Below are 26,199 nucleotides of genomic sequence, written 5' to 3'. Positions count from 1 at the left end.
CCCATTCTATATATGCCTTATCAGCTGACCCTGGTCCAAATTTAGGCACAAATCTGAGATACATATGGGTATAATATGTGCTCCCTGGGAAGAACTACTCTCTTATTCTATTCCTTACTTCCAGAGGCCAGCGCAATAAAGGAGGGCTTATCTTGATTAGTTCCCCTAGCTTCTGCCTTGGGAGCCATGGTGTTGCCTTCAAGGGGACCGGTCCCCACCATCCTTGCTCCAGTTCATTACCTAGTTTTCCCTCCTTTTGCAGCCACATTGACAGAATCCTCAGATGTGCGGCCTGGTGATATGCCTGCAAACATGGTGCACCCATCCCACCTCTCTCCCTAGGTTGATACATTACTTCTCTCCATATCCGAGGCGGTCTGTTCTTCCACATGAATGCGAACACCTTCCTCTGCAGGCCCCGCACATATCCCTCGGGGAGCGCTATGGGTAGAGCCATGAATAGGTATAAAAGTTTTGGGAGAAGCATCATTTTCACTGCGTTTATCCGCCCCATCCAAGACAGGGTGAGACCCTCCCACCTTGCCAACTCACTAAACAGTTCTTGCGTCTTATCTGGGAAATTAGTTCTGAAGAGCTCATCTAGCTTGCGTGGAATGTTTATCCCTAGATATCTAATATTTTTTTTTGCCCATCTATAGGGAAACTGCGCCTGCAACTGCTGTAGCTGCCCTTCGGGGATATTTATATCCAAAGCCTCAGACTTTGAGTTTACTTTAAATCCCGACACACACACCCCCATATTTCCTGATCACCTCCCCCAATCTCGGGAAAGCCACTAGTGGTTCCCTCAATACTAGCAGAATGTCATCCACAAAAAAGAGGATTTTCGTTTCCAACCCTTTCCACTTTAACCCTCTGATCTCTGGGTGGTCTCTTATTTGTATTGCTAGGGGCTCCATCACTAAAGCAAAAAGCAGGGGGGACAAAGCACATCCCTGTCGCGTGCCTCTATGTAATTTAAATGACTGAGAAAGTTGCCCGTTTACCCTTACCGATGCTTGCGGATCTTTGTATATCAATCTAAGCCAATCACCAAAGTGCCCCACAATACCCATTCGCTCGGTAACTTCAAAAAGGAAAGACCAGTTCACCCTGTCGAAAGCTTTCTCAGCATCTAACGACAGGATGCATAATGGAGTCTCGCCCAGCTGTGCATTTTGCACTATATAGCCCTTCTTATATTATCAAAAGTCTGTCTGTTCCTTATGAAGTCCACCTGATCTTCATGGACCAACTCTGGTAAGCACTTCTGTAACCTAGTCGCTAATATCTTAGTGAAGATCTTGTAGTCTACTCCCAACAGGGAGATAGGTCTGTATGAGCTACATAGCTGTGGGTCTTTCCCCAGCTTTGGTAGTATTGCTATGGTGGCCAAATTCCACCATCGGTGGGTAGCCCGCTTCTGCCTCCGAGTTAAAAACCCTCAACAATAGGGGAGCCACCAGTTTGCCAAACACTTTGTAGAACTTGTTGGTATATCCATCTGGCCCTGGGGCCTTGGCTGGGGTTAACTCCCTTATTGACTGCTCCACTTCTTCCAGCGTTAAAAGTTCTGAAGTGCTGTTGGGCATTTCTAGATATCTGGGGGAGATCCACCTCATCCAAATAGTGCATTATGGGCTCCTTGGCCCGTGGAGCTTCCTGTGAATACAATGTCTCATAAAAATTTCTAAAGGTTGACTGTAGATATGACTCATCCAACCTTACTTCTCCTGTTTCATCCCTTAGGCCCCCCACCCCATTTCGTGTAGCATGTTTGTTTATATGCTAGTAACCGGCTGGATTTGTTCCCAAACTCAAAGTGCGACTGACGCACTCTTTGCATCTGTTCAGAAATATCTGCCAGTTCCAGCTCCCTTATCTGATCCCGGAGTCCCCGTGTCTGATCTACTATCTCTGCCGATGCCTGGGTTCCCTCCCCCCGCCCCTTTTGTTCCAATTTTTGTAGCTCCGCCCTTAGTTTATTTTCCGCTGCATAACGCTGTTTCCAGCAGTGTGAACTCAGGGCTATAAGGTGGCCTCGTACGACGGCCTTGAAGCCCTCCCAGAGAACACCGGTGAAACCTCTCCATTATCGTTGAACTGAATATATTCCTTAATATGCTTTTCTATCTTGGTTACATTCTCTGGATCGGACAGCAAAGCATCACCTAAGCACCAGGGGCGTTTTATTTTTGTGTACCCCCAACTTTTCAGGTGGAGGAGCACTGAAGAGTGGTCTGACCAGGTGCATGGGAGAATCTCATGTGTTAATATCGCTTTCTCGCTTTGCTCAAAATCACTGCCCTTTGGGCTAGGCTCCATCAAGCCTGATGGTATCAGCGATTTCCCTGATTCCGCCATTTTAGCCACTCGAGGCTCCGCTCTCTTCGAGTAAGCAAAGCGCGCGAAATCAGCTCCCAAGTTTTCTGGCTCATAGATCTTCCGATCTTAAGTAAATCAGGAAGCAGTCTGGTGCGCTATTTCTCATTAATCTTTGATTTGGTTTAAGCGCTAATATTCATTACAGGGAAGCGGGAGCTCCGCTCTCAAGCGTCCATTCTATGCGGTGACGTCACTTCCTGCATCTATAATAGGCATATTTTTGTTGGGCATTATGATGAATCCTTTCATTTAGAGTCTGCTGCAGTTCTAGAAGCTGGGCTTTTCACTGTATACTATGATGGCGTCCATACTCTCGCCTTACCCTTGTTACTTCTTTTTCTAATCGAAGCAACTCCTTCTCCCTTGCCTTTTTCTGGTGACTTGTGTAAGCTATGGCCTCCCCCCTAATTACTGCTTTAGCTGTATCCCAGAATTGGGGTTTCCATATGCGCCTGATTAGTTTCTTGAAATTGCTTAGATTTTTGAAGTATAAAGTCTATAAATGCCTTATCTTTATATAGACGAGTTGGAAATTTCCATTGGAAATGGCCAGGATTGGCCTCAGGAGGCTCCAAAGTGGCCATTACCATTGCGTGGTCTGCTATTTTAATGGGGCCTATTTCTGCTTTGCGGACTCTTGTAAACAGGTTACGAGAAATAAATATATAGTCAATCCGTGACATGGTGGCATGTGCGCGAGACAGGTGGGTATAATCCCGTTCTAATAGATGTAAGGTGCGCCACACGTCCATCAGATCTAGGACTTCGCTTAACACACTAATTCCTCTTCAGTCCGATATAGAGCCCCTCTTCTCCCCATGTGACCTGTCCAAGCTGGGATCTCCCACTGCGTTGAAATCCCCTCCTATCAAAAGGGGAGTTTCATCAAAACCAGTTAGGTGATGCAGGATTTGCTTGTAAAAAGCCTTATTATACGTGTTGGGGGCATACACATTGCACAGAACTACCGGCTGACGTTCAATTGTTAAGTGCACCAGCATGAATCTTCCCGCTTCGTCAGCGACAATTTTAAGAGTGATAATTTGAATCCCCTTAATTATTATGACTCCCGCTTTTTTGGCCTGTGCCGGGGATTCATAATAGGAACCCACCCACCGTCACAGTTTCTCGTGTTCCTTGGCATTTAGGTGCATTCCTTGGAGTAGGGCTATTGATACCTTTTGTTTACGGAGCGTCTGAAGTATGGGAAAATTAGGTTCTTACCTTGATAATTTTCTTTCCTTTAGTCATAACAGATGAATCCATTACGAGTGGGTTGTGTCCATCAACCAGCAGGGGGAGATAGAGAGCACTGAAAAACCATAGTGCCTCATGGCCAGCTAGCTCCATCTGCCTCTTCAGTATTTGAAGCTTCCAAAGCAGTGTTACACTGTAAAGCATAATAACATGAACTTTCCTCACAGCGGATGAACGCCCCAAAACTGGAGCTATAATTCAAAGGAGGGAATGAAATCATCCTCCTGTAACTGAACAGAAATTCTGAAGACTGTTTTCCAACTTCTCCCAATGAGGGAACATATCTACAGGAAAAACTGAACATAAAAGTAACATAAATCACATAATGAACCACCGAGGGAGGGCTCATGGATTCATCTGCTATGACTAAAGGAAAGAAAATTACCAAGGTAAGAAGCTAATTTTCCCTTCCTTGTCATCAAGCAGATGAATCCATTAGGAGTGGGATGTATCAAAGCAATCCCTAGATAGGGTGGGAACAAACCACACCACGCGCCAGCACTTGTGCTCCAAAATGCGCGTCTCTCCTGGCAGCCATATCCAGTCTGTAATGCCGGGCAAACGAAAGCTTAGAAGCCCAAGTAGCTGCACTACATATCTCTTGAAGAGGAAATCGCTTTTGTGGAATGTGTCTTAAAGGCTTCAGGCGGAGACCGGCCAGATAGCAGATATGCTGAAAAGATAGCTTCTTGGAGCCAACGGGCTATAGTGGCCTTAGACGCTGGAGACCCTCTGCGCGGACCTGACAAAAGAACAAAAAGATGGTCAGAGGTCCTGAAGGCATTTGACATGCATAGATATTGCAATAGACCCCTTCGCACATCCAGAAGGTGCAACTGCCCATAGGCTTCTGGAAACTCCTCTTTAGAAAAGGGCAGGAAAATAGGCTGGTTTAGGTGAAACGCTGAAACCACCTTACGTACCATTACTCCGGACTCTGAGAATTGCAGAAATGGGTCTCGACAGGACAGCGCCTGGAGATCAGATACCCGTCTCGCCGATGTCACGGCCACCAAAAAGACAGTCTTTAAGGTCACATCCTTCTCTGAAGCTCACCTAAGTGGCTCGAAGGGCGAACACTGAAGGGCCTTTCAAACTAACCCCAGGTTCTAGACCGCACACGGAGCCCGCACGGGAGGACGGAGCCGAAGCACCCCTCTAAGAAACCGTGTCACATCTGGGCAAGCAGCCAGAGAGAGGCCAGCCACCTTCCCTCGAAAACATGCTAAGGCTGCCACTTGAACACACGGGGAATTATAGGCCAAGCCTTTTTGTAAACCATCCTGCCAAAAGTCAAGTATCGGCAAGACAGAAGCCCGCATGGGTGTAATCGCTTTAGAAGCACACCAAGCCTCAAATTGGCGCCAAATCCTGGCATAAACCACGGAAGTGGAACACTCGCGGGCCTGCAGGAGAGTGGAAATGACTTTACTGGAATATCCCTTGTCTCTCAATTGTGCCCTCTCAATAGCCATGCCGTAAGACCAAAGTGACAGGCGTACTCCATGGTCACCGGGCCCTGTGACAACAGGTTTGGTACCAGAGGTGACGGCAGGGGATCCTCTACCAGCATCCGTCGGAGGTCCGCATACCATGACCTCCTGGGCCAATCCGGGGCAATGAGAACCACCTCTCCTTGGTGGAGCCGAATCCGCAGGAGTACTCGCCCTATCAAGGGCCACGGAGGGAACACATACAGGAGGCCCTGAGGCCAGGGTTGAGCCAAGGCATCCAACCCTGCCGAGCAAGGATCTCTCCGTCTGCTGAAGAAGCACGGGACTTTGGCATTTGTGCTTGACGCCATAAGATCCATTACGGGCTTTCCCCATTTGGCACATATCTGCAGGAATACTTCGTCTGCAAGTTCCCATTCCGCTGGGTTGATTTGATTCCTGCTCAGATAATCGGCTTGCACGTTGCTCTGACCTCCAATATGAGCTGCTGACAGAAACTGCAGATGAAGCTCGGCCCAGTGGCAAATCTGCCCAGCCTGTGCTGCTAGTGCTATGCACTGAGTGCCTCCTTGGCGATTTATGTAGGCCACTGCTGTCGTGTTGTCTGACAGAACTCTGACAGCCAATCCTTCCAGGGTCACTTGAAAGGCCAGAAGCGCCTGGAATATCGCTTTCAACTCCAAGCGATTGATGGACCACTCCGACTCCTCGGGTGTCCAAAGACCCTGGGCATGCCTTCCCCGGCAATGTGCACCCCAGTCCTTCAGGCTGGCATCTGTTACCACCAGGCACCAATCGGGGAGTTCTAGCAGCATTCCTCGCCACAGCATGCTGTCTGAGAGCCACCACTCCATACTGAGCCAGACCGCAGGGAGCCACGTGAGTCTGCGCAGGTAATCCTGAGATATTGGAGACCATCGTTGAAGCAGGGAACACTGCAGAGGTCTCAGGTGCAATCTCGCCCAAGGCACCACTTCCAAAGTGGCCGTCATCGACCCCAACAGCTGGACTATGTCCCAAGCTCGCGTGCGAGGCATCCTCAGGAGCAGACAAACCTGGTTCTGAAGCTTGCACCGCCTTAGCTCGGGTAGGAAGACCATCCCCGAGGCTGTGTCGAACCGGACCCCCAAACATTCTAGAGATTGAGAGGGGGTCAGGTGACTTTTGGCTATTTTGATGACCCAGCCCAGAGATTGAAGGACTGAGACCACTCTGGCTGTAACCTGATGACTCTCTCCTACAGAGTCTGCTCTGATGAGCCAGTCGTCTAGGTACGGGTGAACCCGGATACCCTCTCGCCTGAGAAAAGCAGCTACTACCACCATTACCTTGGAAAAGAATCGGGGAGCTCTGGCGAGGCCAAAAGGCAAGGCCCGAAACTGGAAATGTTTTCCCATCACCGCAAAACGCAGAAACCTCTGGTGCAGGGGCCAAATTGGTATGTGCAAGTAAGCTTCTTTCAGGTCCAGAGACATGAGAAACTCTCCTGGCTGTAGCGCCGCTATGATGGAGCACAGGGTTTCCATGTGAAAATGCCGCACGTTCAGAAACTTGTTCACTTCTTTTAAGTCTAGGATAGGCCGAAAAGACCCTCCTTTTCGCGGCACCACAAAGTAAATGGAGTAACAGCCAGAGCCGCATTCGGCGGGAGGCACGGGGGAAACCGCCCCTATATGAATCAAGCCTTGCAAGGTCTCCTCTACCGCTGCCCGTTTGGCGGCAGAACCGCATCGGGACTCCACAAACACATCTCTTATCGGGGCATTGAATTCTATTCTGTAGCCTTCTCTGATCAGGTCCAAGACCCACTGATCTGAGGTAATCTTGGCCCACTCCTCGAGAAAGAGGGAAAGTCGTCCTCCTATCACAGGAATCAAGGAGGGGGCCGGCGCACCATCATTGAGAGGGCCGCCCTTGAACTCCAGGTCTTGAGCCTGCTGCTGCAGAACGTTTGTCCGAGCGAAAGGAGTTCCTCTGCTGAAAACAGGCACGCGAAGTGAACCCAGCAGAACGCCCCAGGTGGTACCTTCTAGCTTCACGGAAGCAAGGTCTGTAAGAGGAGGGAACCGCCTGACCCTTGGAAGAAGGCCGCGGCCTATCCTCGGGTAAGCGCTGGGGTTTGGCATCCCCCAGGGCTTTCACAATTTTCTCCAACTCCTCACCAAACAGGAGAAGGCCTTGAAAGGGCAACTTCACCAACCTTTGCTTAGAGGTGATGTCAGCTGCCCAATGCCATAGCCACAGAAGACAGCGAGCCACCACCAATACAGCCATCTGTTTAGCCGAAGCTCTGACCAGATCATAAAGGGCGTCAGCCAAAAATGATAAGGCCGACTCCATCTGCGGTGCCACCTCCGAAAAGGGCTCCGCTCCATCTCCGGGCTGTTCCACTGCCTGTTGTAACCAAGCGAGGCAGGCTCGAGCAACGTAGCAGCTGCATGCAGACGCCCGTAAGGATAGGCCAGAAATTTCAAAGGACCGTTTCATAGCTGCCTCCAGGCGACGGTCCTGCATGTCCTTCAGGGCAACTCCTCCTTCCACTGGGAGGGTAGTTTTGTCACAGCCGTGACCAGGGCACCCACTTTAGGCACTGCTAGGCGCGCCAAATGCTCCTCACTTAGAGGGTATAATTGCCCCAAAGCCCTGGCGACTTTCAAAGGCCCCTCGGGGTCAGCCCATTGAGCCATAAGCTCTTGAATTGCGTCATGCAAAGGAAAGGCTCGAGTAGGCTTCTTAGTACTTGCCATCCTCGGATTACCAGAGGAGGTCTCAGTACTCCCAGGGTCTTCTATAGAGAGGACCTGCAAGGCATCAGTAATAAGCGCTGGCAGCTCATCGCGGTGGGAAATCCTCACCGCGGAAGGATCATCTGGATCCGGTGGCAATCCTGCACCTTCTTCTGGCTCTCCAGACCACGAAGGCCTGCCAGACCCCTCAGAGTCCTCACATCCTGACCACAGGGGAGGGGGGAGGGGGTGCGCCACTCTCTGAAGGGGAATCCACCCTTGTTTGCTTGTCTTGCGGCCATCTGTCAGGGAAAAACACGCCTGACGGTAATCCAAGGCCAGACTCCACTGGAGGGAATACAGAAAGCAGGGCTCCAGTCACGCTGCACAATCAGAAGAAAACCTCTTTTCTGGGATGGCAGCACCAAAGCGCGATGTGACTTTTTTTTTTTTTTTTTACGTTGTGAGGTAAGTTTGAGGCAACAGCGAAAGAGGCAAATTTCCAACTCCGGAGGATCAGTAAAGTGGGAAAGGCAGGGAAAGGGCGAACCTATGTGCCTGCATCCACAGCGTGGGCAAAGACAGGGACAGGGCTTGCCTATTTGTCTACTTCCACATCAGGGGCCCGGTAAGGCACGGAAAGGGCTAACCTATTTGCCTTTAAAGTGGGCACCATCAGCCACAACACCCCTGCTACAACTGGCAAAAGCACAGGAGCCACCCCAGGTAGATTTTCTGAAAGGAGCTTGAACAAGCTGCAACCACCATGCTGGGGAGATAGAGAATACTGAAGAGGCAGATGGAGCTAGCTCGCCATGAGGCACTATGGTTTTTCAGTGCTCTCTATCTCCCCCTGCTGTTTGATAAGTACATAAGTACATAAGTAATGCCATACTGGGAAAAGACCAAGGGTCCATCGAGCCCAGCATCTTGTCCACGACAGCGGCCAATCCAGGCCAAGGGCACCTGCCAAGCTTCCCAATGTACAAACATTCTATACATGTTATTCCTGGGATTTTGGATTTTTCCAAGTCCGTTTAGTAGCGGTTTATGGACTTGTCCTTTAGGAAACCGTCCAACCCCTTTTTAAACTCTGCTAAGCTAACCGCCTTCACCACATTTTCCGGCAATGAATTCCAGAGTTTAATTACACGTTGGGTGAAGAAACATTTTCTCTGATTTGTTTTAAATTTACTACACTGTAGTTTAATCGCATGCCCCCTAGTCCTAGTATTTTTGGAAAGCGTGGACGCTTCACATCCACCTGTTCCACTCCACTCATTATTTTATATACCTCTATCATGTCTCCCCTCAGCCGTCTCTTCTCCAAGCTGAATAGCCCTAGCCTCCTTAGTCTTTCTTCATAGGGAAGTCGTCCCATCCCCGCTATCATTTTAGTCGCCCTTCGCTGCACCTTTTCCAATTCTACTATATCTTTCTTGAGATGCGGCGACCAGAATTGAACACAATACTCAAGGTGCGGTCGCACCATGGAGCGATACAACGGCATTATAACATCATCACACCTGTTTTCCATACCTTTCCTAATAATACCCAACATTCTATTCGCTTTCCTAGCCGCAGCAGCACACTGAGCAGAAGGACACAATCCACTCGTAATGGATTCATCTGCTTGATGACAAGGAACTTTGTTTTTTGATCGGTGAGGAGATACCTCCAACGTTCCTGGTCACTATCTGAAGGGCCTTTACGTGATGTCATTACTCAAGTGGTATACTAAACTGATACCATCTCTTAATGAGCAATGGGGGCATCCCAGCCAATACCCCCCTCGCCTCTCTTTAGGTAGTAATCTGTTTGGTTGTACCCCCATTGTAACTCTTAATATGTCACCTGCTTTCTTCTTCTCCCTTTTGACTATGAAGATCCTTCTCCTCAATAATAACCCCCCCACCCCGCTCCTAGAGGGCACCTAAGGTGCACTACTTCCGTGTCTCCGATCCAGGACCCCCATTCTAACAGATGAATTTTCCCCCCTTCTCTCAGCTGCGAATAGCTCCCACACTGCCAATAAGAGTTCTACTTATTTTTGGATGTGCTCGGCCTCTCTCTCTCCATCTGGTCCACAAACGCTTGGGCTGCTTCTACAGTTTCACAAAATTTTACAGTTCCATTGTGTTGGATTCATAGTTTAGCTGGGTATAATAGGCTAAAACGTATTTGTATTTTATGTAGGCGCCCACAAACCTGGGAGTATAGTTTGCGCTGAAGGGAGACTTTAGTAGTACCTTGTGGCCGTCCACCTCGAGCGTTTCGCCTTTCCTGAGAGCTGCTAACACTTCCATCTTATGATGATAGTGCAGCAAATGCAGTATGACCACCCTAGGCCGATCGTTGAGAGCCTTCCTGGGTCCTAAACGATGTGCACGTTCTATCTTGAGCGGTCCCGCCGTGCTTTGAGTATGCAAGATCTTAGCGAGCCATGGTTCCAAGAAACCTCTCAGTTCCACCTCCTTTATTGATTCTGGTATTCCTACCAGTCTTAGGTTATTCCTTCGAGAACGGTTCTCTAAGTTGTCCATTTTATCCTCCAAGGCTGCCACAGTTTTTTTTGAGGTGCTCAATGGCCTCTGATGATTCCTGCGTCGAGGTTTCCACTTCTCCCAGTCTTTGCTGGACCTCCTGAAAGTCTTTAGTGAAGGTGGTGAGCCGTTGATCCATTCCATCTAGTTTACCTATTTGTTGTAGTTGATGGCTCATGGTTTCCTCTACCACCATTTTTACCTCCGTGACTAATTCCGAGGCCCAAGCAGAGCTCACCGATGGTGATGGCGGGGAGCTCTTCATCATCTTTGCACCTCAGACCCTGGTTTTTTCCGGCTCTTTTTTAGAACCTCTGGTCGCCATGCAAAGGTAACTGAGGCTGCACTGTTATAGTAACAGGCTATTGAATCCTGAATCTGTCCCAGCTACTCTACCTTCCTCTGTGATAGGATAGGCAGTCTATACTCTTGTATTTTGTATAGCTTTGTTGATTTATTACTTAGTTCACCACCTGCAGTTCTTCCATAAATAGACTTGGGTGTTAGTAAGGATACTGCCTTTGGCCCTTTAAGGTATCTGGCTGTTCTCGTGACAAAAGCTTTGCAGCGCTATATCTGCTGATTTTTTGCTCTTCCTTTAACTTTTCATATGATCCTTACCGTTTGCTGATTCTGCAGGTGTTTTGCTGGGATGTCCGTACTGCTTGTCATATAGTTAGTCCCACGGACCAAATCATTCATTTGTCCTTTGTTCGGCAGTTCCTGCTTGTTTGTCTCCCTTCCCCCAGATATAAGCACGCCTTCCTGTGCCTTCTACCTCGATCGCCTGAGTTGGCCCACGCTGTTAGGTTGGATTAACCTTTACCCAGTCTTTTGCCAAAGCTAGACCTTTTGCTTTTCTCCGCCACGGGCGTCTCTCCGGTTATGGCTGTACGCGGCGCAATGTGGGGGAGGGGGGAACAGCTTTGCCCGTTTTTCACGGCTCCGTCTTCACTGATCGAGCTGCAATGATGACCAATCTTCCGCCCTTTATCTTATCCTTCCAAGGGGCATCGTTCCCTTCTTTTTTGGGGTATCGTTCCCTTCTTTTTTGGGGGGTTGGGAGCGCCTTTTTGGAGGGATCCTCGATCACGACCCTTTGGAGCTCACTTTGCAGCGGCCATCTTGGCCAGCAGCTCCACCGGAAGTCCCAGGGGGATGATTTTTTTAATACCTCCTCAGGAGTGCGCCGAGGGGTGGAAGTGTTGGTGCGGTGCTCCCTCCCTTATCAAGTGGAAGTTGTCTAAGGATCAGGTAGGGAGGTATCTGTTTTTGAAACTGTGGACACAGTCAAATGTTCTATCTTTCAGTGGTATATGAGCACACACCCTTTGAAGCCTCCTTTTATCGTTCCTTGTTTTTTCTTCTTCCCTATTTGGATGCAGATCTCATGGTTTGGGGGGAAATATGAACATTGTTCTGCACCTAGATATGGACTCTACGCCTGCTAAAGGAGATGGTTGAGAATTTCCGTTCGTTTGTGACCTCCCTGGGGTTGGTTGATGCCTGGCAACTTCTCCATCCCATGGATCAGCAATATGCTCAAGGCTCCAGGGACAATGTCATGCTCTCCCGCCTGGACTATATTTTTATGAATCAGGCATTGGAGTAGAGGAATAGCCTAGTGGTTAGAGCACGAGTCTTGACATCCAGAGGTGGGCTGTTCAAATCCCACTGCTGCTCCTTTGAGCAGGGATTGTCCTTCTATGTTAAATTGTACAGTGCTGCGTAACCCTAGTAGCGCTTTAGAAATGTTAAGTAGTAGTAGTAGTAGTAGTTGTGATCTTGGACAAGTCACTTAACCCTCCCATTGCCTCTGGTACAAAATTAGATAGTGAGCCCTCCAGGGACAGAGAAATACCCAGTGTATCCGAATGTAACTCACCTTGAGCTACTACTAAAAAAGGTGTGAGCATTGTTTCATCAGTGTGGGCAGCAGTCACAGGCCCTGAGATTATATCGGATCACTCCATGGTATAGGTAGATCTTAAGGTGCCTGCTTATCAGGTGCATAAGGGATGGAATTTTCCAGCATACCTGGCGAAAAACCCTGATTTTTGAAATATATGGGAGAGAGATGGGACTATTTTCTTGCCACGAACAGGTAGCACCAGAGAACAGCCAACACTTTTGGGACAATGCTAAGGTGGTGTTATGTGGTGATTTCATCGCCTATGTTAGTTTGAGAAATAGGAAGATAGCTGCTAGTATAGTCAGCTTGGAAAAGAAACTGCATCAAGTTAAGAGGGCATACCTGCGTGCTCCTTCTCAGGTAACAAGATATACTTTGATTTCCACATAGATAGCGTTAAACACCCTCATTCATGAACAAACCACTACAGGTCTTCTTTACCACAAGTACAAATTTTGTAAATATGGGAATAAGGCCAGACAGCATATGGCTAGGTTGGTTAAGAGTTGTGGTGATTCTCGGGATAGCTCGAGATACATCACTAATCGTACTGATCAGATAGAAGAGGTCTCTCTGGAACCTTTTCGTCAGTTGTACACAGCGGAGATTTCTCAGTCCTCTGCTGGGACCAAGGAGTTTCTTGATAGGGCGGGACTGTCTACTTTGCCACCAGAAGCGGTGGAGACCTTGAATGCGCTATTGCAGGCCAAGGAGCTCCAAGCAGCGATTAAGACTCTACATGCTTACACAGCACCAAATGCAGATGGTTATACAGGTGAATTTTATAAAGCTGTGAAGCTTCAGTTACTAAGCTGTTACACAGACCCCCCAGGTATTTAATGTTTCCTGGCCCACTGAAAGGGGAAATACTGTTTGTTGGAGGGTCCTAAGGGCTTCCAAACTAAGATTCAACATCTCCGATTTAGTCATATTTATTTATTTAAAAGCATTTATATCCCACATTTTCCCACTGGATGCAGGTTCAATGTGGCTTACATAAGCTAAATCAGGAATACAGTATCCTATATAATAATTCTCACCTCCAACGTTCTAATGTGCCTGGTACCTTGGCTCCCTCAGAGGTGGTCTGCTAGGCAGTTTAGAATGCACTGATGTCAGTGATGGCACTGACAGCTGATTCCAAGGCAAGAGGAGGAATAGGGAAACACGCTCCGCGTGTTTCACAACTCCTCCCCCTGCCTGGGAAATAGCTGTCAGTGCCCCCCCACCCTCGGCGCAACACCCAAGCCCCTGCCCTGCAAAACCGCAAGCCAGGCAGGGGGAGGAGTAGGGAAACACGCAGAGCGTGTTTCCCTACTCCTCCCCCTGCCTACCAATCAGCTCTCAGTGCAACACCCAAGCCCCTCCGCGGCACCCAAGCCCCTACCCCCCCCTCGACGCATCACCTAAGACCCTCCCCCCGGCGCATCACCAAAGCCCCTACCCCCCCCTCTCGGGCACATCAACTCCCTCGCCACCTGCAGCCGCCAATACTAATGCTGTCCGGCCGCTGCTGCTTCTCCTGTGGAGCAGCAGCGGCCGGTACAAAAAGAAAAAAGCCAAAAAAAGATTTTTAACCTGAAACGCGGCTCCGTAGACAGCCATCTGGCTCTTCCTCTCCCCTCCACGTCACTTCCCCTGCAGGAAGACCCCGGAGGAGCGCAGCGACGTCAGAGGGGAGAGAAGGAGCGGCTGCAGAGATGACAGCCAATGCCAGATGGCTGTCTATGGAGCCGTGTTTCAGGTTTAAAATCTTTTTTTGGCTTTAGAGGAGGGTCACTGGACATGGGTGGCTGCAGGGGGGGCAAGGGGAGAGGAGAGTTACTGGACATGGGTGGCTGCAGGGGGAGCAGGGGAGAAAGGAGGGCCCCTGCACATGAATGGTTGCAGGGGCAGAGGAGGGTTGGTGGGGAGGGGGTCCTGAGACCAGATGGGTGGCTGCAGGGGGGGCAGGGGAGACAGGAAGGACACTGCAGGGGGGGGGGGGGGGGATTACCTTGCTAGCGCCCGTTTCATTGCCTACCGAAACGGGCCTTTTATACTAGTTAATGGCATATTAAACAGTACAAACAGTAAATTAAACAGTACAAACAGTAAATTAAAGTTTGGTATAATATACAGCAGTAGAATGGTAAAGAAAGTAGATTCAAGTGTTTCTGGATTATTTGAAACCAAAGAGATTAAGCTGATTATGTTGAATTTGGAGGGTAAACCTTTTTGAGTAGTACAGACTTTAATAATTTTCTAAACGTTAGATAATTTTGGGATGATTTAACTAGTTTAGGTAAAGCATTCCACAGTCGAGTACCCAGGAAAGGGAAGTTGGAGGCATATGTGGATTTATATTTGAGGCCAAAACAGTCCGGATAGTGTAGGTTCAAATAAGATCGGGTGGTATTAGATTTGTTCCTGGGTGGTAAGTCAACTAAATCTAGCATATAATCTGGAACAATGCCATAGATAATTTTGTGAATCAAGGTGCAGGTCTTGAAGGTAACTTTAAAGCCAGATACCTCCCCATAACAAATCAGCATCTGAGATAGCCAGGACAGCGATTCTTCAGGCTTAATGATGTGCACATTTTGATTTTTTTTTTTGGTCTCTAATGTAACCTATTCTGAACCTGCCTGTAGTTTCTTGGGATTTTGCAGGATGTAAGACCCTAATAGCATAGCATGACCAAATGAACAAATCATAGAGTGAAGGGAGAAGCTGAAGCAGAGGAATATACCTTCCCCACAATAAGCAGTCCAAAGAGCAGCAATCATCTCCTCCAGAGTTCAAGGTTACATTTATTTGATATACCCCTTTATGGTTCAGGCCATCCAAGCATATAAATTATAGAAAAGAGAAAGGAACTCCAATACAACAGTAAGAGGAAAACACGTCACCAAAGGTCTCACAGCTCCTGTATATCTAGCTGCCCTAGTTGTTCAGTGCTGGGCGAGCACCCAGCCAGCTCATGATTTTGTCCGCAGAAAACTCTTTCCTTGGGTATCCGACTTTGGTCCATCAGGTAGGGATACTGATCAATGTTCCCTCTAAGTGGAGCGCAAGAGGGATTGCTCATACATTTTACATGGTTGCTCACAAGAATGTTTTTTTTTTTTGGGGGGGGGGGGGGTTGTAATATACAGAAATGCATTGCTAATATTGGCGCTCAAAAATTGTTGCTCACACGAAAAAAAAATGTGTACACACCAGGCAAGTCCTTAGAGGAACCACTGATGCTGATATTTACTTATTTTGCATGAAGATTCCCAATTGTCAGGGTCCGTGTGAAAAAAAACAAGAATGATGACAAAGGGACTAGCTGTCAAGCATAACACACAAATGCTCAAGGAACCTGTCAAAAGCTTTATGAGCTATGAGACCACCACATATACAAGGCATCTAGAGGATGTCACCATATAGTGTGCCTTCATCTCCTTGCTTGTCACAGAAATTCTTTCCTGTTATTTCCTTCCCTTGAGTCCTGCTAGACTAAGATAGACTTTGGGCAAGTCACTTAATCCTCCACTGCCCCAGGTACAAAACTCAGATTGTGAGCCCACTAGGAAGCGAGGCACTAAATCAAACAGCTCAAATATTTTGGTTTATACCACCCTGCCAGCAGATGGAGGACCAACCTTTTCACCTATGAAGAACTTGCCAGTATTTTCTGTCTCCCCAAAAGCTAGTTAAAATATTTTGGACCATCAAAAAACACAAGCCATCAGAAAAGGGGTTATTGTCTTCTGTTACCTAGTTAATATTGGATATTAAAAAGTAATAAAAAAAATTGGGCAGATGAAGAAATGGGCTCTGGATACTGTCTTAAATAACAGCTTGTCCTTCTGATGGTCTAAAAATATATTTTTACTAGCTTTAGGGAAATCTTTACAATATTCTATTGTGGTGTGGATCTCCGTTATTCATTCTTCTAGTGCCTGAACTATACTCCACTGGATAATGGCATGTGCTGGACTAGTGTAGCATGATTTTCTAGGCTTCCAGGACAGGTATCTTGGGGATATTTCCCCCTTTGTAGAAGAACAGGGCCCCAAAGTGCAGTTTTCTGTCTCCATCTGCTGGCAGAGCATCATAAACCCACACATCTAGACTGGTCTAGTAAAATAAGGAAATGTGCACATTATATGCAGGGCTGGGGTCCCTTATAATCCAAAACTGGGCAAAAATGACATCAGTTTATCCTTTACATTTGTGTTTTTTGAAATTTCAGGAGATAAGTAGGCTAAATACACACAAGTTCTTTTTTTATTTCTCATTTTCCTTTTCCAGATATAGGAAATTGTATGCGTTTTGTGATTTACATTTTTGGGTAATTCAAAATATTTTTAATTAAAAAAAAAAAAAAAGATTTGCTTCTGTGTACAAAGGACAGTGACTCACCTTGGCAAGACTTGCCAGCCTGGCAGTGTGTCATATGATTGAGGACATTCTTCATAGTGCGGCAATGAGGGAGGTTGCACTGCCGCACTTCACCGTTGGCTTGCTCCCGCCGCTGGCACTTGTGAGCATGTAAGAGAAGAACAAGCTGCTGCTGGATCAATTTGCGCTTTTCAGGGTCTGCAGTGGGAGCTGCAGAACCCATGCCCTGAGGAGCCGTGGGCACCATTCCAGTTTGCTGGACTTGAGGAGCCTGTTGCTGAGCCTAAAATGAACAAAAAAAATTTGTTTTAATGTATGTAGCTTTTGAAAATATGCATTCTAGCTTCAGCTACGATAACAGAATGGAACTGTAGTAAACCTAGCTGATTTCAGCAGTCCTTGAGGGAAAATGTCTTTCCATTAATCGCAACACATGAGTCCCTCAACAGTGGGTTATGTCCATCTACCTGCAGGTGGAGATAGGATAGAGGCTGACCTCTGCTTGTTCGAGGGACGAATTACCCGATTTCCATGTTGTGAGGAAAGAGACGTATGTGTTTTAGGTCTATCTTGCTGCATCGTTAGATAGATAGATAGATAGATAGATAGAGAGAGAGAGAGAGAGAGAGAGAGAGAGAGAGAGAGAGAGAGAGAGAGAGAGAGAGAGAGAGAGACCTCTTGCTCTAACTGAAGACATTTTGTTCCTCCTTGGTGACTGACATATGCTACTGCCGTGGAGTTGTAAGGGAATTACAAAGGTGGGAATGATAAAAATGAGTGCTGAATGAGTACAGGTTAGGAGTTAAAAGCAGTATCAAAAATGTGGGCTTTTAGCCTGGATTTGAAGACGACCAGATATGGAGCTTGATGTACAGGCTCAGGAAGGCATATGGTGAAGCAAGATAAAAGGAACAGTCTAGAGTTAGCAGTGGAGGAGAAGGGTACAAATAAGAGATTTACCCAGTGAACGGCGTTTTCAGGGAGGAGTGTAGGGAGAGTAAGAGTGGAGAGGTACTGAGGAACTGAAGAGTGACTGCACATAAGTCAATAAGAGGAGTTTGAACTGTATGCAGAAACGGATAGGGAACCAATGAAGTGACTTGAGAAGAGAGCTAATATGAGCATACTGACACTGTCTCCCTCTCTCCATGTCCAACAATGATGCCTCTCCTCTACCCACACATCTCTCCTTCTCTCTCTCCCTTCCACTCCCATGCCCAACAGTTTTCCCTCTCTCCTCCACCCCCCCCCCCCCCCCCCCGGTAGTACCGCAGCACATTTCAAAGGGTCGCTGTCAGCGTGTAAGACTCTCTACCGCTAACTGACCCAGAAGCCTTCCCCTCTGCTGTGTTCCTCCCAGGAAAAAACAGCATAGTTGAGGGGAAATACGCGGTAGGGGGAAGGCTTCTGAGACAGCCAGCAGCAGTGGCAGAAATTCTTACACGCTGCCAGTGACCCTTTGAACGGGCGCAGCTGCAGAGGGAAAGGTGGACGCGGGAACCTAGCTTGCTCCGGCGTTGGCAAAGGTGCACCACTGCTAGGTGGGAAACCATCCACCACCTGCCAGGGATAGAGGAATACAGGTTGACTGTGGCAAGAACTGTCCTACACATAAGCAGAGTTCAGCCTTTATCCTCTCACTCCACCTGCTGGTAGATGGATATAATCCACTCCTTCAGAGACTCATCTGTTGCTAGATGTAATGGAATGATAGATAGATAAATAACAACATAGTATATACCCACATGTCCGTTTTTTCCCCCTTTGGTCTCCTACTTCTAAGGATATAACCCAGATGTCACTCAACATTGTTTGACCACTTGTAGCAAGCTGCTCCCCAAAATACATCAATTTTTGTCATCTTGAATAGCTGCCATCCTGGATACATGAACAAGTCTCCAGAACTACACACACCACGTCTTATCACCAAACTTTGAGACAAAACAGCTAGTAAGGCTAGTACCCTAACATCTGATGCACAACTCTCTGGCTTTGTTAGTTGGTATCTGGTGACAACTAATATGCCAATATTAACTCTTTAGCTTTTGGAGAGTTGTAAACCTGTTGACTCCCACTCACCTACAATGTAGCCTGCAGTATGGCTACCTCATTCTTCCTTTACTTGCCCCTTTTTCATCACCCGTTCTTGCCTCAGCTCTTGAAGGAGTGAAAGATGGGTTGCTTCCAATCCTGCAACCTCATCACTTTGTTTCTATAAGCTGTCTTCTATATATGTTCTAAGCATGTTTCAAATTCTGCCAGGATTTTGGTTTGGGTTAGGATTTGGATTTTACGTTTACCTGCATTTCCCCAAATTCAAGCTCAAGGCACCTTACAAGCAAGGACACAAATTATTCCCTTGTCCAAGAGAACTAAATCTAAGTTGCTATACCTGAAGCAATGGAGAATAAAGTAATTTGCCCAAGGCAGAGATTTTCAACCATGTTTGTCTCACGGCACGCTTAGATGGTGCTAAAATTGTGAAGGCACATCCCCATAGTCCAGCAATTTACCTTTTCTCCCCCCCCCCCTCCCACCCACGGTCCAGCATTTTACCTCTCCTCACATACAAAAATAGTCCAGCATTTACTTTCTCTACTTCCTCCCCCCCACCCCCCCCCCACCCTCAAAAAGTCCAGCATCTGTCCCTCCTATCCCCTCTCCAGCCAGCGACCAGGTATTTCCCTTTGTCTCTCTTGACCACCCCCCCCCCCCCCAAATGTACCTTTTCAAAATGTTTTCTTGCTGCAACCTGCCACTAAAGACTAGCAGCAATTCATACATCCTGTTCGCACCAACCTCGAAGGCTTCTCTGATGCTTTCCGCCTATGCAGAAGTAGAAGTTAAAATCATAGAGAAATTCCGAGGTTGGCAAAAGAATGATGTATTAATCTCTGCTTGCTGCTACCGACAGCTAGAGACAAGAAAACTTCTAAAAGGTACACTCAGTTCTGGCACAAATTAAGCTGTTTCAACTAATAAGTGACCCTCAACTCCTGTGGTACACCTGCAGACTAGCCACAGCACACTGAAAACAAGAAAGCTAGCCTAAGGTCACAAGCAGCATATAAATGAGAGAAGCAGGATTTGAACAGCGGCTGCCCGTTTTCTCAGACTGCTGCTCTAACTAGACTACTAAACTCCACTGGTAATCATTTCAGGTGTCTACATCTTCTAAGGTAAATACTATATCAAGGTTTCCCTGAACCATCATACTTGCAACTTCAGCTGACCCATTCTCCTTGAAATTCCTTTTCTATGGAAAAATGTACTTGTCTGCACTTGACTGAAATCTGTCAAATTTGCACGTTTGTCTTATGGCTTGGAACTCAAATCCCTCTTCAAGTACATTTTGAATGTCTTACTTCTGTTGCAGGTCTTATACCATTCTGGTGTATCACCTATAAACCAATTCCATTTTCTCAGTGACCTTACAAAAAGGTACAGCTTTCAGAAAAGAAAACATACTTACCTGTAGAAGGTATTCCCAAAGAAAGCAGGCCATCAATTCTCACATGTGGGTGACATCCACATCGCCCGGTGCAGAACACTTTTATAACGTAGCACATCTTTAAAAGCATGTGACAGCACCCACATCGTAGATGCTATACAAGAGACCAACAAGGGGAGGTGGGAGGGTATGAAAGAATTGATGGCCTGCTGTCCTCGGAGAAAGCAAAGATACTTACCTGTAGCTGGTGATTCCGAGGACAATAGGCCGATTATTCTCACATCTGGGTGATGTCATCCAACAGAGCCTCGATGCGGATCCTGACTCGCTAGCGCTAGAGAAAGTTCTAGCAGAGTCCCACCACGCATGTGCCTTCCCGCCCAACGCTCAAGCATGGGACCCTCAGTCAGGTGAAAAGCACAGAGTGTACAACCAATAAACTCCTCTGAAAATATATACACACTAGGTGTAGGTGCAACCTGGAACAGAATAAAACAGGGCCTGGGAGGACAGAGTTGGATTCTAGACACCAAATTCTGCAGAATTGCCTGTCCAAATTGTCGCGTTGGGTGTCCTGATCCAAACAGTAGTGGGATGTGAATATGTGCACCGAAGACTGCAAATCTCCACTATAGAGGCTGATCTCAGGTGGGCAACCGACACAGCCATAGCTCTAACACTGTGAGCCTTGACATGTCCCTCAGGAGTCAGCCCTGCCTGGGCATAAGCAAAGGAGATGCAGTCTGCTATCCAATTTCTATGCATGTTTGCCAATGGCCACCCCCAACCTGTTGAGGTCAAAAGAAACGAAAAACAGGGCGGTCAACGGGCTTGAGTCCGCTCCAGATAGAAGGCTAAAGCTTGCTTACAGTCTAATATATGTAGTACATTTTTGCAAGGATGGGCATGAGGTCTGGGGAAAAATGTTGGAAGAGCAACTGACTGGCTAAGATGAAACTCCGACACTACCTTAGAAAGGAACTTGGGGAGTGTGCGTGCGGAGGACTACTCTGTTCTGATCGCAGTTTCAGTGTAGGGAAAGAGAAGGGATCTAAGGCCTTGTCCTATCACCAGATGACAAATTATTCCATTTAAAAGAATAACACCTCTTAGTGGAGTGTTTCCTGGAAGCACATAAGATACGGGAGACACTCTCAGGCAATCTGAGGGATTTGAGTTCCAAGCCATGAGGGCCAAAGAATGGAGGGTGGGATGCAGAAGGGACCCCTCCTTCTAAATGATAAGGGTTGGGAAACAGTCCAATCTCCACGGATCTTCTGAAGACAAGTCCAGGAGAAAAGGGAACCATCTCTCTCTCACAGCCAATGAGGAGTAATCAGTATCATGGTGCCTCAGTCAGGTCTTCTCTAGCAGAGGTATAGGAGGATACGCATACAGAAGTCCTCATCCCCAATGTAAGAGAAAGGCATCCGACACTAGTCTGCTGTGTGATCTGAGCCTGCAGGAGGACTGAGGGCCCTTGCTGTTGAGGTGAGTGGCGTAAAGATCCAACGAGGGGGTCCCCACTCTCAGATCTTCCGGGCTAAGCCCATATTGAGAGACTACTTGTGCGGTTGCAATATCCTACTGACTCTGTCTGCCAGGCAGTTTCTGCTGGAAAAGTATACAGCACAGAGGCTCATCCCATGAAGGAGAGCCAGCTGCCACATACCTACCGCTTCTTGACACAAGAGGTAGGATCCCACACCCTCCTGCTTATTGACATAAAACATCTCAACCTGGTTGTCTGAATTTGGATAATGTGTTTTTGAGTCAACCTCCAAAAGCCTTTAGAGCATTCCAAATGGCACGTAGTTCGAGGAGATTGATTTTAAGATGAGCCTCCTGAGTGGAACCCTGAGTGTGAAGCCCATCCACATGAGCTCCCCAACCTATGTTAGATGCATCCGTTGTCAACACCTTTTGATGCAGTGGAATTTGGAATGGAAGTACAACAGTCAAATCGGACCGGACTGTCCACCAGAGAAGGGAGTAAGCCAAATCTGGAGGGACACGAATGACATCCATTAGGTTCCCCGTGGCTTGAGACCACTGGGAGGCTAAGGTCCACTGGGTCGCTCTCAAATACAGCTATGTCATGGGAGTGACATGCACTGTGGAGGCCATATGGCCCATCAGTCAACATTTGCAGAGCTGAAACATGATGGCTGATGTGGATCTGCGAGGCAAGAGCTGCCAAGGTATCTGCTCTTGCTAAAGGAAAGAAGGCCCAAGCCTGTGCTGTAGCAGAGCTCCTATTTGCCCAATTTGTCATACTGGACGGAGATGAAACTTGGGATAATTTATGACAAACCCCAGTAGCTCTAGCACCTGAACAGTCACCTGAAATGTGTTCTTGACCAGCCAATTGTCCAGGTAAGGAAACACATACACTCCCAGACTGTGTAGATATGCTGCAACTACCGCCAGGTACTTGGTGAAAATATTGGGGGATGTTTATAGGCAAAATGGCAGAACACGATACTGGAAGTGGTGTTTCCCCACTGAGATACCACCTGTGACTGGGACATATTGAAATGTGGGTATAGGAATCCTTTAAGTCAAGAGAGCAAAGCCAACAGTTTTCCTGAATGAGACGAAGTATGAAGCCCAGGGAAATCATTCTGAACTTTTCTTTCAACAGATATTTGCTCTGAGCCCTTAGGTCTAGGATGGACTGGAATGCCCCAGTTTTCTTGATCAAAAGGAGTACCTAGAATAGAATCCTTGCCCCTCCTGCCCTGGTAGTACAGGTTAGCCCGCTCTGGCCTGCAGAAAGGCAGGGATTTCCTATACAAACACTTGCTTGTCATGAAAGGTGATGTAAGACACTCTAGGTGGGCAATTTGGAGATCACTGATGCCAATTTAAACCATACCCACTATGGACTATTTAAGGCACCCACTGGTTGGAGGTTATAAGGGGCCACTTGTGGTGGTAAAAAGTTAGCTTCCCTCCAACCGGCAGGTTGCCCAGAACAGATACTCTCTGCTTGGCTATGCTCTGCTGGAGCCAGTCAAAAAGCCCATGCCCTGACAGACTGGCGAGCCAACTGTGATTTCTGGGGATGGGGCAGGTGTGGCCTGGGACAGGGGCCCCAAGTTGTCTGAGTAGACCGCGAGTAAGGCTGGTACCTATGCCTTTGAGAGTAGCAGGACCCGTGCCTTTGCCTAGTCAAAAATCTTCTTGTTGAAGAAGATGTAAATGGAGGTTACTGAGAGAGTGTGGATAGTATTAGAGTACTTTTAAATGTCAGCGACCTCTTCCACTTTCTCTCCAAATAAGTTGTCCCCTCAGCAGGACATGTCTACTAACTTCTCTGTTCCAGGTCAGAGACATTAAGCCATGAGAGTCTGTGAAACCCCACACCCATTCCAGAGAGTCTGGATGCAATATCAAAATTGTCATAAGCTCCCATGGCCAAATAATGTCAATATTCCATCTGCTTATTGGCCAACTGGTGAAGCTTGGTGGGCCTGCTCCTCAGGGACAGAATCCGCCAGATTAAGTGTACTATTAACTAGAAGCTCCAAGTAAAGGCTCGTATAGGGCTGGTAGAATGGGAAATGAGCAGAGGCCTGACAAGTTTTCCTCCCAAACGAGTCTAAGGGTCTGGGCTCTAACCCCAGGGGTGCTGAAGCATGAGACAGAGCTGAGTGGCTTTGACTACCAAGAGTGGTGAGGCAACTAGGCCCTCTTGAATCTGGGAGCCTTCTGGATACGATACTGCATATCCACATTCTTGGGTGCTACCTGCATTGAGAGGGAAGATTCCCAGTTCCTCATCGGTGCATTCTTAAGGACAGGGTGCAATGAGCACAGTGACCCCTTCCTTTGGAGGAAACTTATAGCTCAAGACAGACAAAATCTCTGCCCTGGGCTCCTCCTCCATCTCCAACTTAAATGAGATGGCCACAGCCAACTCCCTGACAAAACTAAAAAAAGAAAGCACCTCTAGAGATTTTTAACTCTCTTGAGGAGATGAGGGATGAGATGGGATACTACATGACTCCTCCTCCAAGAAGTAACGTGGATCATTGTCTGATACCCATGAGTAGCTCCAGTCAGGACAAAAATTTTCTCACAAAGTCTCTCTAGATGACCATGTTCTTTTCTGCATATGCAGGCAAAGACTAGCTAGTAGAGTTGTGGTCTGGCCCCAAACACTGAAGACACCAGGAATGGGTGTCAGTGCCAGAGATGGTCCAACTGCACTGAGCGCAGCGCTTGAAGCCACTGGGAATGTTCGATAACATGGAAGGGAAAACAGCCATGGCCAAATCAAACGACTTGATGATGATAAAAAAAAAAAAAAAAAGAGGCAGATCACTGAGAAACGAGAAGGAAAAAATCTTCACCGAAGCTTTATGAGCCAAAGAAAAAATAAGAAATCTTAAGGGGGGGGGGGGGGGGGGGGGGGGGAATCAGCTAAAACTGGTAAGTGTATGAAGGAAATATTCCTGAAAAGAGAAAAACACACAATCGTGCAAAAATATCTGAAGGGAAGACACAAAAAAGATCAAAGACCAAAACTCACCAGACGCTGTGAGGAGCTGCAAGCGGTGTGTTCTCTCCTCAATGTGGATGGAGAGAGACTGATGGTCCCACCATCTCTCAGCAGGCTGGAAGGCACTCGTGCGCTCTTAAAGATATACTACACTATAAAAGCGTTCCACACTGGGCAACGTGGATGACATCACCTACCTGTGAGAACTGTCTGACCTGATTGTCCTCTGAGAATGTATACATCACTCATGGAGAGATTCCACCAGAAGCTTATTACCTTTCTTTAGCCAATGGCAACTCCTGTTAGCACTCCCTGTATCATGAGCAACATTTATATCAGCAGGGGCAGTAGCAAGAGGGCTCAGAGACAAAAGGAGGAAGATAACAATGACCTTATACCAGTTGGCTGGCTTAAGACAAGCACTGGAGATGGGTCAGGACGGGAAAATTAGGTTCTTACCATGATAATTTTCTTTCCTTTAGTCATAGCAGATGAAGCCATTACGTATGGGTTGTGTCCATCAACCACTCAACTTTTCACAGTGCCTCATGGCCAGCTAGCTCCACTGCCTCTTTAGTATTTGAAGCTTCCAAAGCAGTATGGCAAACCGCAATAGGAATAACATGAACTTTCCTCACAGCGAACGATGGCCCCTTAACAAGGGCATGAACTCAAAAAAGGAGGGAATGAACTCATCCTCCTGGAGGGAATAAACTCGTCCTCCACTTTGTATAAACAAAGGGAATACTTGCATCCTCCTGGAGGGAATAAACACATCCAACCAAAACATGAACTGGAGGGAATGAACTCATCCGCCTATAACTGTAACAAGAATCCTGAAGACTGTTTTCCGACTCCCCAAGGAAGGAATATAACTTCAGGAAACAAGAACAGTACCTAAAATCAGAATCACTGCAATACAGACAATCATACAGGGAGGGCTCATGGCTTCATCTGCTATGACTAAAGGAAAGAAAATTATCATGGTAAGAACATAATTTTCCCTTCCTTGTCATCAAGCAGATGAAGCCATTACGTATGGGATGTAACAAAGCAAACCCTAAATAGGGTGGGAACAAGCCACAACCACGCGCTAGCACCTGTGCTCCAAAACATGCATCCCTCCTGGCAGCCACATCCAGCCTGTAATGTCGGGCGAAAGAGAGCTCATGAAGAGATAGTGCTCCAGCTTCTGCCCAGGAAGAGGAAATCGCTCTTGTGGAATGTGCCTTAAAGGCTTCAGGCGGAGCCCGGCCAGACAGCAGATATGCTGAAAAGATAGCTTCTCTGAGCCAACCGGCAATAGTGGCTTTAGACGCTGAAGACCCTTTGCGAGGACCTGCAAACTGCACAAAAAGATGATCAGAGGTCCTGAAAAAATGTGTAATTCGTAGATACTGCAACAGAGTCCTGCGCACATCCAAAAGGTGCAACTGCCCAAATGAATCTGGAAACTCCTCCTCAACAAAGGAGGGAAGAAAAACAGGCTGGTTTAGGTGAAACGCTGAAACCATCTTAGGCATGAAGGAAGGCACGGTCCGAACCGTGACCCCTGAGACTCTGAGAATTGCAGAAAAGGGTCTCTACAGGACA

The 26,199-nt window shown here is 47.4% G+C and overlaps 1 protein-coding gene across 1 annotated transcript in view; it reads right to left on the bottom strand.

Moving 5' to 3' along the window:
• The window catches only part of EP300 (E1A binding protein p300), a 507,140-nt gene that overhangs the window by 397,060 nt on the left and 83,881 nt on the right, over positions 1 to 26,199 (bottom strand). The window contains 1 exon segment of the mRNA XM_030203013.1: positions 16,670 to 16,931. Within this exon segment, the coding sequence (XP_030058873.1) occupies positions 16,670 to 16,931 (262 nt within the window).

The sequence above is a fragment of the Microcaecilia unicolor genome, chromosome 1, assembly GCF_901765095.1.
Source record: "Microcaecilia unicolor chromosome 1, aMicUni1.1, whole genome shotgun sequence".
Lineage (NCBI taxonomy): Eukaryota > Metazoa > Chordata > Amphibia > Gymnophiona > Siphonopidae > Microcaecilia > Microcaecilia unicolor.
Note: the sequence above shows the minus strand (reverse complement) of the source record. Positions and strands in the feature narration are given on the sequence as shown.